We start from the raw sequence: 14,834 nt of genomic DNA on the forward strand, positions 1-14,834 counted from the left end.
TTCAACATTTAATGTACAACTACCTCGCTTCTGTCCAAAAACTAAATCCAATTTATATGTGAACATGATGGTTCTACTCCTCTACTAATCAAGGGCAGAGACAGAATCTGCCTCTATACCCAAATGGCTTATCATTCCTAGGTAAGGACTGATAAATCAAGTCTAGTTCCTACAATCTCTCTACAACAGTAGATGTATGAGCCACCACTGCCATGAGGTCCATCTATATTATAGTTAATATCTTGCTAAGTTTCATTTAAATGCTCATAGCTCTTAGCCTGCAAAACCCATCAGCCTTGCAAGGCTTGAGATTGACCATCTAGAACTTGTTTTGGCAGAGAAATCTGATTCTGCAATGACTTAAGTCTTCTATTAAAATGTTTAAGCAAAACTTACACCAAAGAAAGTGCTAAAAAAACGCCTACAAGATGCACTCCTGAAGTGGAATCCAAGGCAGAAATTGGATTTTCATGACCTCTACAAAATCCTAAATTTTTTTCCCAGGGTAACACTTCTAAAGTGTACCATGTTATAAAAGGTAATTTCTTAATACTTTATGTTTCCATTCCTCAAATTAGTTTGAAACTACAGTTGGGAATTCAGCATTATAACTATGGAACAGAATTCCCTAAACTAACAATGCTTTGCCCATATTCCCTCCCTTTTTTCCAGTGTTTCAAGCCCACCTACACACATACTATTTTTAGTTAAATACTAACCTGTATCTGTATTTTCTATTTTTCATCTTATTTTGTCAACCACTAAGCTTGAACTCACAACAATTCCTCTCCATTAGTCTGCACTACTGAATCAACATTTTATATTAAAGATTTGGACCATATATGTAAGTTGAACCACTTTAACAATATTTAATTAAAATTTGATTTATTTGTGTCCATTTATGTGTGGTTACTCCAGTGTAGGTTAATGGTTGGACACACTGACCTTGGAGGTGATTCTGTACCCCTGCCTGTATCTGTTATATTCTCCATGCTTTAATATTCCATTTCCTATGTAATTCAGATTCTTACATTTGTTTCATATCAAATATATGCTCCGCTTATTATTTTCAGCAATAATATTCACCTTGTAGGAGGTTAAAATATGGCACTACCAGCATTTTTCAAGTCCATAATTATGCTAAATGACTTGAGTGTGTTCACAAAAATGAACACAAATTAAGAAATACCAGACATTAAACTACAGCAAGCTCAATTTAGTATTGAAAACATTTAATAAAAAGATTCCTATTGGACCTTACTTAAAGATGTCTGTTTTCATGCATTTATGCTAATTTTGATAATTTGTTTTTTTCCTGTTTTTCCTTTGCAGAACATGATAATCCTGCTAAAAATAAGTTTAATGAGAACAACTGCTTTCTGCTGTATTGCAGGATCACTGTCTGCAGAGATCAACATAGGAAGGCACATGAAGATGGACAAAATTTCAATATGTCATCAAGCAAAAGTCTCCTAGCACAGCAAATGTTTCAATTGCTACAACATATGAAACTCATATAATAGAATCTTTTACACATGAAAATGGCATACTCAAAAAACTACTGAAAGTTGAGCAGTGGAATAAAAGCTCTTTGAAATGTGCACATACATAACAAATGAGGTACTTGACAATACTTTAGGAATTCTTAAATTAATTATCTGCTGAAAGACCTTCATGCAAAATTTACATACATTTCTTTAAATTAGAAATGTTGAACATGTTGACCAAACTGATAATTTATTTCTGTAGCCATTAGGCACACAAGGACAACAGAAAACTAAAACAATAGAACACCTTGAACTTGATCTGTTACAAAAACACTTTACTGGCTTTGGTTCTGTAAAGGCCTGCACACAGTTTAACTCACTGACACTGTGATTAAGTAAACAAGACAGATTACACTCTTTTTTTCTTCTGATTAGGGATATACATTAGATAAAAAAATAGTTAATAGTAAAATCTGTTCTCATACAGGTGTTAATGCACACTCCTGCTTACTACGTGTTATTGATTACTGAATTAATGTGCATTAATAACCAGAGTATTGGTCTGTAACATCTGGCAAACACACAGAGTGTGGGCTGACAGTATTCTTTTATACAATTATTCCTTTTCTTAATAGTCTCTATTTTAAAGGCTTTGGCTCTGAAGGGAAGTTTGGCAGAACACAACAAATGTAAGAGTAACTTTATTTAAGTCTGCAATCCATAAAGCTGCATCTGGCAGCAGGAGTGGGAATGATGGAGAGGATGGAGTTGCCCCTGTGACATCTGGAGACTCTCTGGTATCTGCAGGTATGGATCCACACCAACTTATGCTGGTTTAATTGCTGCTTTACCTTCCTTCCTAACACGAACTGTTTCTATTCTCTTGCTCATTCTGGCTCTGGCAGCATTCCTGTTATCCTAAATTCTTTTTACTAAATGGTTAGTTGGGGCTTTTTTTGGAGCAATTTTCTACTAGTTCAGCCCAGGGCAATATTAAAGTGCAGTTCCAGATGAATGGCAGAACTACAAGGGAGAGGATGAAACATGGGGAGGAAAAGGGATAATGGGACTTCACCAACCAGCAATTTAGCCTGGGATGCCACAGACTCACTTGCTGAAATTATCCCTCATCAAAAATACCTGTTATGGAATTGCAGCTTATTTCTTATAAAAAAATACTTTTTATAGATTTGCAGCAAAAGAATTCTGGCAAATGGTTTTAGATTTATGAGCATATCAAGAGACAGAGATACATAAAAAAGAGGATTTTCAACTCAATTTTCCTGTCACTTGATTTGATACATGAAATTTCTATATATCACAATCGCTTTTATTGATGCCTACTCTGAAAATAATTTACACTTGAAAAATGCTCTTTCTCTACAGTGCTTAATGTTTTAGCAACACTGCGGGGTAATTACAAAAAAAGTAAATCAAATGAACCTGTCAGATTCTAAATGAAGTTGAGTATCAGAGAAAGGTTTTTTTAAAAACCTTTCTTACAATATGGCTGAGTATCAGTCCACCTTGTTACATGTTCTACTTCAAGCAACTATTCCTGTTAAATGTTGAATCAGAGCTGTTACAAAATTTAGAATAAGATAGGTACCATCTCCAGGGAATAACATCAGAGTGTTGCTGAATGGGCACAAAGAAGTCAATGTCTGCATTAGCAATTAGTGCAGTGAAATAGGAATGAATCAAAAAGTAAAACAAATGGGTTAGTCAGGACCTGATGTACACACTGGACACAATGCAGGAGTTTTTTTCTTCTGGCCAGCTTCCAATCTGCCCCGTGGACAGAGTATCCATCAGCTCGATTACACTGGCTCCTGGCACACATTTCAGTTTAATTTTATCTGAAGAAAGTTGTTTTGCACGCTCTGAGACCCTTATGTGATACAAACCAAAACACAGTTTAGGGGCAATCAGGAGATGCACTTTGAAAACATAGTCCTGATCTGATTTAAAGTACTCAAATAAATGTAGCCAAGGCTACAGGGGCCATCAAAAGAACACACTGGGACATGCAGCTACCCAGATTTCATCTTATACCTGAATAGGAGGTTGGTTTCAGCTCACTCTTTCCTGCAAATTAGGTTTATCCTTCAGACTTACAGTAATTGAGCTTTCAGGTGAGCAAATTCCACAAGCCTCCTGCATATAATCCTTGTGTTAGGGAAAGTCAAATCCATTATTTTAAGCTGACAATAGTGTGCAGCAGATTTAACCAAACACGTTTATTTCTCCATTTATGAACTTTACCTACAGCATAAACAAAAGAAATCCTTCAAGTTACTGGACTTCAATAACTTGAACCAAGTTATTAAGCAGTAACATTCCTGAATTAAGGACAATTACTGCCCTCAAATCAGATTTGGGAAACAGACACAGTAGGTGTTAATATGTAACACAAACTCAGCAGACTGTACAAGCTGTTGATTTATTGTAAAATAGTATTAAATAAACACTTATTTTGCAATGAGTTCACACACCTTTATCCCAAGAAGACCTTTGGAAAAAGAAAAAGAAGGATCCCAGTTCTACCTATGGACATCCAAAATGATTCATTCTTCTTTCCACGTGCAACACAGCCCCCCAAAACCACAGAGAAACTGCTCCATAATTCCATTACTCCAAACTGCTGACAGCTGAGGACCAATAGCAGCAGCAACACGAATTCTTTTGCCAGAGCAGCAGGTTAGAAATACTTATTAATATGTATATTGTAGGCAGTGCCACCACTTGCAGATTTTAAGAATTTACTGAAGTTTTCTAACGTAAAGAATATATATATTAAAAAAAAAAAAAAAAAATAGCCCAAACAAGAGAAGGATCTGCTTACCATGAAATGAGGTTGTGTTAAAATACGTTTTAGCTCCTTTGCATCATTGTTCTCTGGGTAACATGAAATTTCTTCCAATACCTGAAAAATAAGAAGAGAAATGCCCCTAAGTAACTTTCTTTTAAAGGTACTGAAGAAATGAAAACCCTCCCCTGCTCAGTCAGAATATCCCCAAATGATTATACAAACCAACATTTTTGACACAGGAAAGGGTTTAAGAGAATGTGCCCCCACCCAGCTGCCCCAAGAGAATAAAATACCTTGTTCCAATGTTCTCTGAAAGAGATTAAAGCAGAAATTTGAAGGAAACAGTTTTGGTTGTGGTTGTTGTTTTTTTTGTTTGTTAGTTTGTTTTCAGTTGACAGTATTCCTCCAACAGCTAAATATATGGTGACAGGAATGAAGTGCTAAGAGGTGACACTCATGACCTCCACCAGTTGCTGTTTTCACACATGGTCTCAATTCATTAAAACAATTGCTTTTATTAAAACAGTTGGTTTAAAAGCAGCATTAAAACACTCATAAAACTAATTGTTAAAGACACCAAGTGTAGGTGGGCCATCTGATGCCCCACCTCCAAACTCCAGATTTTATAAAATCTGAGCCACTTTATCACTTGGGAAGGAGGAGCAAAGAAGTTTTAACTCATTTGCCTGCAACTTGATTCTTACACTTTAGTTTTCACATGCAGCTACTTGGACAATGAAAGCAGAGAATTTTGCTTCTGGAAGCATCTCCCAGGATTAACTGCCAGAAAATTTTGCAGAATAGGACTAGAGGGATCTATCAGTGTGACTTCAGTTATTACTTAAAATAATATTCTATTTTAACAGCACTATAAACAGTGTTTTCCTGTGACATTACCCTTGACAACTGCACTGGTGATAATAAACAGTATATGATAATATATCATACAACATTTTTATTTTTACTACTTGTAATAAATAAGCAAAAAAATACTATTTGCAAGGTATAAGAATTAAGAACATCTCTGTCTATCTTTGGTCCTAGTGGGCCACCTTCACTGCATATCCACATCTGCTCTTCTTAGACCCACCTATGATAAACTTTTTGTTTTTAATTAAAAAAGCTGATACTTCAAAATATTTCTTTTTGTGACTAAATTTTATAAATATCAGATTTCTGCTGGAGATAACCTGAATATGAAAATATTCTGCAATTACCCAGCAGGAGTGTTCCTTTTAACACCACTATTGTTGAAGAAAAAGTTAAATTATTAAACTGAGTAATATTCATAATCTTTACACAGATAATGGAATTCTGCAAGTTTATACAACTTGTTACATAACTTGAGTAAGCAATGGTAGCAATCCAGAAATAATTCAGATAATGAGCCAGAATACACATCTTAATGAAGAAAAATAAGTTCCAGTTAAAATACAATCAAACTTTTGTAGTAAAAAAATATACTTTAAAGCCATTACCTCTTTGGCTCTCTGTACAGCATCACTTGGAGGATTCCTGATTTGTGGTGAAGATTTTGTGTTTATTTTGTCATAAAGCTGAAATAACAAGAAAACAACTACTGAAATCATATGCTACTTTATATAAATTATAATGAGTGCATACAATAGCCTGCTTATGTTACCAGGATTAGGATGATTGTTAAACTGCAAACCCCACAGATGTTCTGTATACAAAATCTAGCAGCTTACAGTTTTGGCTTTTCATTTTTAAACATTTCCTGATTTGAACAGTGCCATAGATTCAGAGTTCATAGGATGACATGGGAAAGTTCAAGAGGTTAAGGGCTTCTGCAAACCTCCCATGCTTTTGCCACAGATTTACAGAAACTATATTCTTCTACTCAAAGAGATCCTATGAATCTTGGACAAATGCTGAAAATCAAACATTCTGCTACAAAATCAAGTTAACATGCATATCCTGCTTTTCTCAAAAAATCAAAACATCAAACATTCTGAACATTCTGAATTTAAATAAACCTTGGAATATGGGAAAGTGCTCTTGAAGATAGAACGTTACAAAAGCCAAGTACTCTGAGAACAGAAAAACAAACCTTCCAAGAATGAGTACTCATTAAAAAGGGTACCCTTATTTTACTAGGATTTTCTGTTAGACAGAAGAATGTCAATGTATTTAAACATGATACTGTAAACCTTCCACATCAATTATTTTTTTAGAAATACCCTTTTAAAAACCATTCAACTATGCAAAGCACAAAAGAAGAAAGATCTCTCAAGTTTCAAATTAGAGATAAGACATTACAGGCTCTTTTTCATACAAACCTAACAGACTGTACATGTTTTAAAGGAATAAATGTACCCTTAAGAATAAACAGGTACTGTAATAAGCAGTATTTTCATATAAAACCTTTTGGCTTACATTTCAAGTGATATAAAGATAATTACATGCCTGTAATTATTTTCTAATTATGTTAGACTACTTCTTTGATATCTAAGACAGAAAAAAGGCACAAATAACATTTTTAGGGAATTAGAGACATTTTTAACACGAGGGTGGTGCAACAAGTTGCCCAGGGAAGTTTCAACTGAAATTCAAAATACTGGATGTAAAAAACCATTCAAAATACAAAAAGGGACTCTAAAACCTTCAGCAAATCCTAACACTGCCAAGGACGAGGTGACAAGAAAGCACCATTTAGGCTGCTAAGCAAGGAGTGCTCAGGAGCTTCCTCTGGGAACTTCACAGCTCCACTGTTTGGTTTCGAATGGCCTTGGATGTTTGAAAAAGGGAATCTTGCCAAGACACAGAACTGCCCTCTTCTCTTTCTCACATGACATGAAATACCATTCAGTCTTAGTAGATACATAAACTGCCATAAATGCAATCCAACATCACCATCACTTTCTTGTGTAACAAACATGCTGCATATTTCAAGCCCGTACACAAATAAGCACAAAACCAGCAAACAGTGTCACTTCCAAAAAAACATTCCCTGCAGGACAGTTACACCACTCTCTTGGGGTTAAGAAGAGAAGTCAAGCTAAATCAGTTTCTTCCAATGCAACAACTTCCATTTAAGCAGCCCTGACCACTGTTGAAAGTTTTGAGATAAAAGCTTTCTGCAAGCTTGTAGTTCAGGAAAGATTTTGTGTACACAATTATTTGTTTTACTTTTTCTTAAGTAAGTTAACAAAACCTACTCAAACTCCAGAAACTGCAAATTGCAAAGTACCAGCCTCCTATGCCTGTTAAGAAACTGCACTGAGCACTGTGTACTGAGGAAGTACAGCAGAAAATGCATGATAACCACCACAAATACTACTGAATGTCTTTTTCAAGACTATTGAAATTACAGAAAAGTTACCTTGAAAATATTTTTATTAGTTATTTCTAGCAATAGTTGAAAAGCTAAGTCACTGAAGTTGCTGATTTCCCTCCCTTACTGTGACCCTAAACAACCAGCAGGTTACAGAAACAATTTTTTCCTCACTATCATGGAAGAGCTATCTTCTGAGATTAGGAAGGAGGCAGAAAGAAAATTAGAGAGGAGAGTTCCTCTAAGAATGTTTAGAAAAAAAATCAAGGCAAAGTTCAGACTAAACAAGGGTGCATTAATTTTTCCACAGCATCTTCATGCTGAAGAGGCATGGCACTTAAATTTCATCCTCCAGGACTTCTGCTTACTGAGGCTTGCTATCAAGGCACCAAACTAATAGGAAGAAATCTGACAGCACTTAGAAGAAAAACCTTCCTATTTGCATCAAGGTTTAAAGCTGCTATGTTACCCAAGCCAAGGGATCTACTCATTGTGGAGGTAGAAGAGAGCCTCACCCAGGGAAAGATGTGGTTTTGGTAGACTGACCAGCATGAGGAGATCTCTTCATTTTCAAATGGCATACTCTAAGTCAAGTTAGTTCATGGGAGTTTTTAGTTCACAAGAGGCAAGAGGAGCAAAGCTTATACTGTGCATTAATGCACCAGAACTGGTGAAGCAGTCCCACCTTCTTTACAATCTTTGAAAAAAGACTGGTTTTGCAATACATTTTAATATTTTTACACTTAAACACTAGCTGTAGCAGAACCAATTTAGAATTAAGGAATTTACAGCTTACATAATTAATCTATGAAACTTGAATTTACATTTGAATGTAGAGGTTTCATTCAGACACATTAAAAAGAACATTTTTTTTCCTTGGATGTAAGAATCCAACATACCTTTACGTGAATGTTTTACGAAGTCTATAAGAAAATTCACTCTCAATGAAACCTTTTTGCACACATCATAGATTAAAGTGAACATTAATGACACTTGCAGCCAGGCTTTGTATGGCTCCTGTGCTACAGAACACATTACTTTGTGCAGTTAGCTACACAATTTTTATCACAGAAACCCAGCCTTTTCACAATGCTGCTGCCTTTCAGCAGCCCTGCAAATCTAAATCCTTCAGGGACCCTACCAGAGGTGGTTTCTTGTGTAGCAGAATGAACTGGCTCATTCTTCACTGCCCTCTACAGAAAGCTTTTCTAAGCAATACCAACAGACTTACAGCAGGACAAAATGTGTGCCCTAATCACAGACTTTCTTTTTGCTGTGAGTCTCTATTTTCCAGCAAAAAACTCTGCCCCCTCAGCCCAGGAGACCAACCTCCAACAATTTCACTCAGCAATAAGCATAAACATAACAATAAAAAATTTACAGTAATTAAAAAGAATGTAAAATGCCACAGCATATGTAACTTTTGGCATTTCCAGACTTCTGAATACTTTGCACCTCAGTCTCACTCCTCAGCATCAGTTATTCTGCATTTCCTAGAAAGAAAATCAAAATTGAGAGCTTGCTCTAGACAAGCTTAACAATCCCAACTGATGTATTAACAAAACTCGATATAACAAACATACATTGACATTATAGCTCGTAACAGAATAATACTGCTTGTTAAGACCACAAGTTTTGATTTAAATTTTGCATGCTAGAACACAAAAGCTATGAAGAGAATACCCACAAGTTGAGTTGCTATCAGTTGACCAGCTTTTGCACACTCGAGACTTTTTGTCTTCTGCCTGTACCAAGGGAGCTCACTTCTTCTCATATTTAAAGCAGACAGCCCAAAGCCTAATCCACAATCAGGCAGGCAAGACAAAATAACAAACTTCTCTTCTGACTAGTTTTTCAGATGTGCAGAAATTCCTTTTTAATCATTTCCTGTGAGAGGAGTCAGAATACTGTCCCAACGCAACCCCCATTCAATGCCACACTGAAAAATGTAGATATGTCACCAGTAGCAGCAATTCAGCCTCACTGCCTGGTCTAATCCTGAATGTAATCAAAATCAGAACCCACAGTGAAATCAGTAAGTGTTCCATCTACCCAAAACCTCGATGTTTCTGTGAGGCAAATGAGAAACTTCTTAAAACAAGAGCTACTGAACTGCTAGAGCATAAAAGTCCCTGATCTTTCAACACAAATACACATTCTGGGGATCCAATTGCAATTCAGATAGATACTGTTGTTGCCAACCTCAAACATTAAAGCCCCACAATGAAAGATCTAAAAATAATCTTTAAGATATGTCCTTATATATTTAGCTTTCTGAACAGTTTAACCACAAGCAACACAGTACTATTAGAAGCCTGTTTTTCATCGCTTTTAGGTTTTTGTACCATCTAAAAAATTTTTGGGTGGAAGTGCTGCCCCTCGCACAGCAGCATTTACTAACAAATAGGCTTTTTGCACTGTCACCTCACACAGCTCCCCATCCTGGTACACAGCTCCCCATCCTGGTACTACACCCACCCCAGAGGTTTCATGTGCTGAGAGACTGAAAGAAATTCATGACCCACTGAACGAAATAATACTCACAAGCAGTAGTATCAAAGAATGGCCAAAATTAAAGAGCCAATTAGATAATTGCTAGATCACTTCATTCCTTCTTCTGTCAGTTCTGTTCCACATCTCCTTTTCCATGCAAAGTATTATAATGTTCCCATGGGTGCCTCTTTCCCTGAGATCCTAAGCTCTCAAGGAAACACATCCCTGAAGCTAATCACTACTACTGAAAAACACACTGAGTAGCAAGGTCACAGCAGAGGCCTTATCTTCAACTTTGTTTAAAGACAGTTTGCTCTTTCAAACCCTCTGTTCTTCACTGTTAAGTACTGTGCATGAAGTTCATTTTTACCATTTTAGCACCAGAGACCTAACATTTGCTTCCTAGCATAATTCTACAGAACATGTTACAGTTCCATCCTGTATCAAAGTCCAAAGCATCTTTCAGACTCTACTTTGTGCCTGCTAGAGCATTATAGGTTACAGCCCTCAACAGCTTCAGGGCTTTTTTTGTGTGATACACTCACTGTAGAAGAGGAGCATAATCAACATTTGCATTCCAGTTCCTCACCCAGTGAAATGCTGAGCAATGCAAACAAAACTAATTCAACAAAGGGGTTCAGGAAGCAGTTTATCAGCTAAAATGAAGATTCCCTGACAGAGTGCTCACAGAAGACAGTCTGAAGAAGAACATAATTCTGTCTGAACAAAAAGTGTTTGTTTCTGTCATGCCCCAGAACTGGCAGCTGCCAACACGGCAGCTTGTTACTGGAAGCACTCACACTTTAGTAACCCTGACAAGGGTTATGCAGATCTGAAATACTCAATTCCTCTGTGCATATTCACATTCAAGCAATACATGAATAATCTTTCCTCTAAAAAATGTTGCAGTAGCAATTGGACCCTGAATTTCACTTTTAGGTTTGATCATCCATGTGACAGAACCGAAATACACAAACTCTTCAAATTTTTAGAGGAACTTTTATCTGCGAAAAGCAGGCCAACTGGATTTGGTTTTTAGAAGTCATCAATATTCTTACATATTCATAATGTGTCTTTTAGAACAGAGTTACACTTGGTGCTACCTGTATCAGAAATAAACATAAAACCAGATTTCCTTACACCTTTATCTACTACAGGTAAGAGGAAATGATGCCAGGTAAACCCAGTCAGCCCTATGGAATTTCAGCTTTACTCGAAGCTGCTTTCCTTTGTATCATTCCTCATCTGGGCTTCTTCACTTGTTTTGTTTTAAACCAAGAACTTAACTTTTTGGGGGTAAGAATAGAGAGGAAACTCAAATGGGTAAAACATTTTTCTCTGTGCATTATTTCAGTTTCCACTGCATGAGATTGACAAACAAATGTGTTCTAGAGAGTGAGAATAACAAACTTCACTGCACAAACCTTGAAATCCTGACACACCAGGGAAACTAAATGCCAGCTGGAGAATGTTTAATACATATTAACAGGTTGTTAATGACCACATTTCTGAGGCAAACAGAAAATAGTACCTGCTTCTTAGTGGTCAGCGCCTTGCTATGGGAAAAGGAGGAGATATATGAACTGATCTACTTCATGAACTGACAGAATAAAATTCCTGACCCTTCAGCGTGTTATATATGACAACAAACTGCCTGTCAGATGGGATCCTACCGAGTTGCCAGAACAGCATCTTAGTGAAACACAAATGATGAAGGTTTATTTTACAGAGGATGAACATAAATTAAATGGCAGGTGAAAGATATGGTATCTCTTTAATTAAGGTAGAACCCTGAAATGATTGTAGGCTCCTTTGAGAAGGAAAACACATTCCCCCAACCACAGCCAAAGGGCTGTGCGTGCATTGCCTTTGTAGTAATTCAAAGTGTAAAAAGGATCCCAGAAAGAAATCCTCTTCACTTGTCTTCACAGGGTCTGTTAGAGGAAATTTGTTGACACGAGAGCTGTAAGGAAAGCACACAGCCCTTCACTTGTGTCAGCAACAGGGAGAGATGCCCTGTGGCATTAGACATTGCCAGTCAGTATTTTATCATGTACCTCTTGCCTGGACATATTTTGTATGCTTGGAAAAATGAGGGGAACCAGCAGGTTAAGGTAAAGAATACTGAAAAGGTGTATCTGTTGTGTATTTTTTGATCAAAACCTTGAAAAATGAAAATGTATCCAAGTTTAAATTCTCTCAGTAGTTATAATGCTCTAGCAGAACTGCAGGAGTCATGAACTGTAGGGAAATAACACAAAGTTCAGTCTGAAACAAAGACTACACAAGATCTCTGCAGCTCCACACACTGATGTGGTTAAAAACAGATTCAAGGACACATTTATGCCTGTAGTGGTTCAGATCCCATGGATGTTCAGTAATATCTGACTTGTATATTCTATTTCTCAAGAAAGGGCGAAGTTTTTACCTTCAGTGTACATGAGCTACAAACAAATTTTAGCTCTGCTGTAGAACATACTCCTTTTTAGCAGAGATTATGAAATGCTATGCACTTACTCTGTAAAATCAAAGCCTTAACCCTTCAGAGGCAAAAGAGCCAAGGAAAGGACTATATTAGTACAAAATAAACTCCAGGATGTGCACAGTTCTTCCCCCACAATGGACTTTTTGAATTTTGCTTCTGGATTTGCTTCACATTTGCCAAGAAGATCTTTACTTGTTTATTTCAAGTTGTCTCACAGAAGTTCTGATAATGAATGGTTATGCTACTCCTCAAAATCACAGCAGATTTTCTTCTATTTAATTCCAGGTGTCCCTAAATGCCTCATTCATGTACGATGAACCCAGACTCGGGTGTCTGACAGCATTTTATTTCCTTACAAAGTAGGACTCTCAACCAGTAATTTGTCTCCTATTTTAAGGAAAACCCATATTAATACTCATCATAATAATTTTATGACTGTAGAAGCTGTACTTCTCCACAAGTGACAGCAGATGTTAAAGACATGCCAGACAGTACACAGACGTTACCAGACGTTATTCTGTTCACATTGCAAATGTTTTAACATCTTTTGCAAAGATGAAATATGCCAAACTAGGATGAGATAAAGATACTGCTTTGCACATGGCAGTACCAACAACCAACAAAACTAGCACAGCAGCTGGAAAACCAACACAGTGAAATTAAAAGGTCCCATTTAAAAAAGCCCGAAATGCTCTCACTCTGGAACGTACCAGTAGTACTGTTGGGAAAGACATGGGCTTAAACATTATTTCCCAAGGTACTCTAACATATTAGTGACTTCAAGGACACAAAAATCCCATTATTTCAATAACAGAGTAACTTTTTTTTTTCCTTTTTTACTGCATCAGATATAATTGAAGCTGATCTTAACAAAACCAAGGCAAAGCACTTTTTAGAGATGGCACCATGCAGCTGATCAGATAAAAGTAAATGTAAAAGACACTGAGGTGCTGGAGGGAGTTCAGATAAAGGCACTGGTAAAGGGCCTGGAGCACAAGCCTAAACAGAGGCAGCAGAGAACCTGGGGTGTTTAGTCTGGAGACAAGGAGGCTCAGGGGAGACCTTATCACTATTTACAACTCTCTGAATGGAGTAGCAAGTTGGGGGTTGGTCTCCTCTCCCAAGTAACAAGGGATAGATATATCAAGAGCCTCAGGGTTGTGCCAGGGAAGGTTCAGACTGGGTATTAGGGAAAATTTTCACCAAAAAGGTTATCATCAAGCACTGGAACAGGCTGCCTGGTGAAGTGGTGGGCTTGGCAGTGTTGGGTTTACAGCTGGACTTGATGACCTTAATGACTTTTTCCAACCTAAATGATTCAATAAGCATCAGGAAAAACTAATAACTCATTACAGAAGGGCTTTAACAAGAGGTTTGTTCCATGGACAACACCTTGATATACCCCACAGAATAACCTTTGCTCCTGTCTTTCCTCCACCTTTCAATATGGACTAATAACCAAGAACAGGAACTAAAAGAGTTGGGTTAGGCCTAAATGGGCTTAATTCCCAATCCTGTTGGCTGAATTACCTTGTCAGGGTTGGATTATCACCCTGAAGGGAGAATGCTAATGACCACGAACCTCATTCTAGGGGGATTGTGTTAAATGCACAATAATTAACAAGAACACAGCTCATCCCCTGCTTTGTGACACGGAGCACACCTTGCACCAGGAGGTGCTAATACTGGAATTAACAACTATTTTGTTTCTCCCTATTCACATAAATTTTCTGCAAGGATATTCTGAGACTAAAAATACACCAATCCCTACAACAGTCAACATGCTCCAGCCAACTACGTGAAGAACCAGAAGGAGGAGGAGGCGGCGAGGGCTGACTGAATTCAGAGACAGAAGCAGAGCTTACTGGGCTGCTTGTACATTGCCTTTGGGTTTTTTCATGTAAACTAAGTGCAGGCTGAAGTATCATTCCAAAGTTAAGCTCCCAGCACCAACAAAACTGAAGTACTATTCAAGATTTGTGGATTGTGGCCCAGGTGCTGTAGCATTTCTTTATTTTTGTCATCTCTCAGAGTAGGCCCCAAGCTCCTGGAGAAATAATAAATCTGAGAATCTTAAGTTTTATAAGGGCAAAAACCCAAACACAACAGGTAGCCCTTACGGTTAAAAAGGAACTTGAACTACACACAACATAAGAAGAAGTGAAGAAAATGTAGAAAGTTAAATATGAAATTGATCCTCTTTATCCCCAGACAATATCATTGAGGTTAATTAAATGTTTCACAAGTGCCAGGAATACAGTG

General features: G+C 37.2%; 1 protein-coding gene across 2 annotated transcripts in view; it reads right to left on the reverse strand.

The window, feature by feature from the left end:
* Positions 1 to 14,834, reverse strand: part of CASK (calcium/calmodulin dependent serine protein kinase) — a 187,865-nt gene that overhangs the window by 32,162 nt on the left and 140,869 nt on the right. For both annotated transcript variants that reach the window (XM_082279194.1, XM_082279193.1), the window contains exons 12-13: positions 5,778 to 5,855; positions 4,333 to 4,413 (exon numbers count right to left, since the gene is read on the reverse strand). In XM_082279194.1, the coding sequence (XP_082135320.1) occupies positions 4,333 to 4,413; positions 5,778 to 5,855 (159 nt within the window). The remainder of the gene's footprint in view (positions 1 to 4,332; positions 4,414 to 5,777; positions 5,856 to 14,834) is intronic.

The sequence above is a fragment of the Coloeus monedula genome (assembly GCF_965178545.1).
Source record: "Coloeus monedula genome assembly, chromosome: 3".
Classification (NCBI taxonomy): Eukaryota; Metazoa; Chordata; class Aves; order Passeriformes; family Corvidae; genus Coloeus; species Coloeus monedula.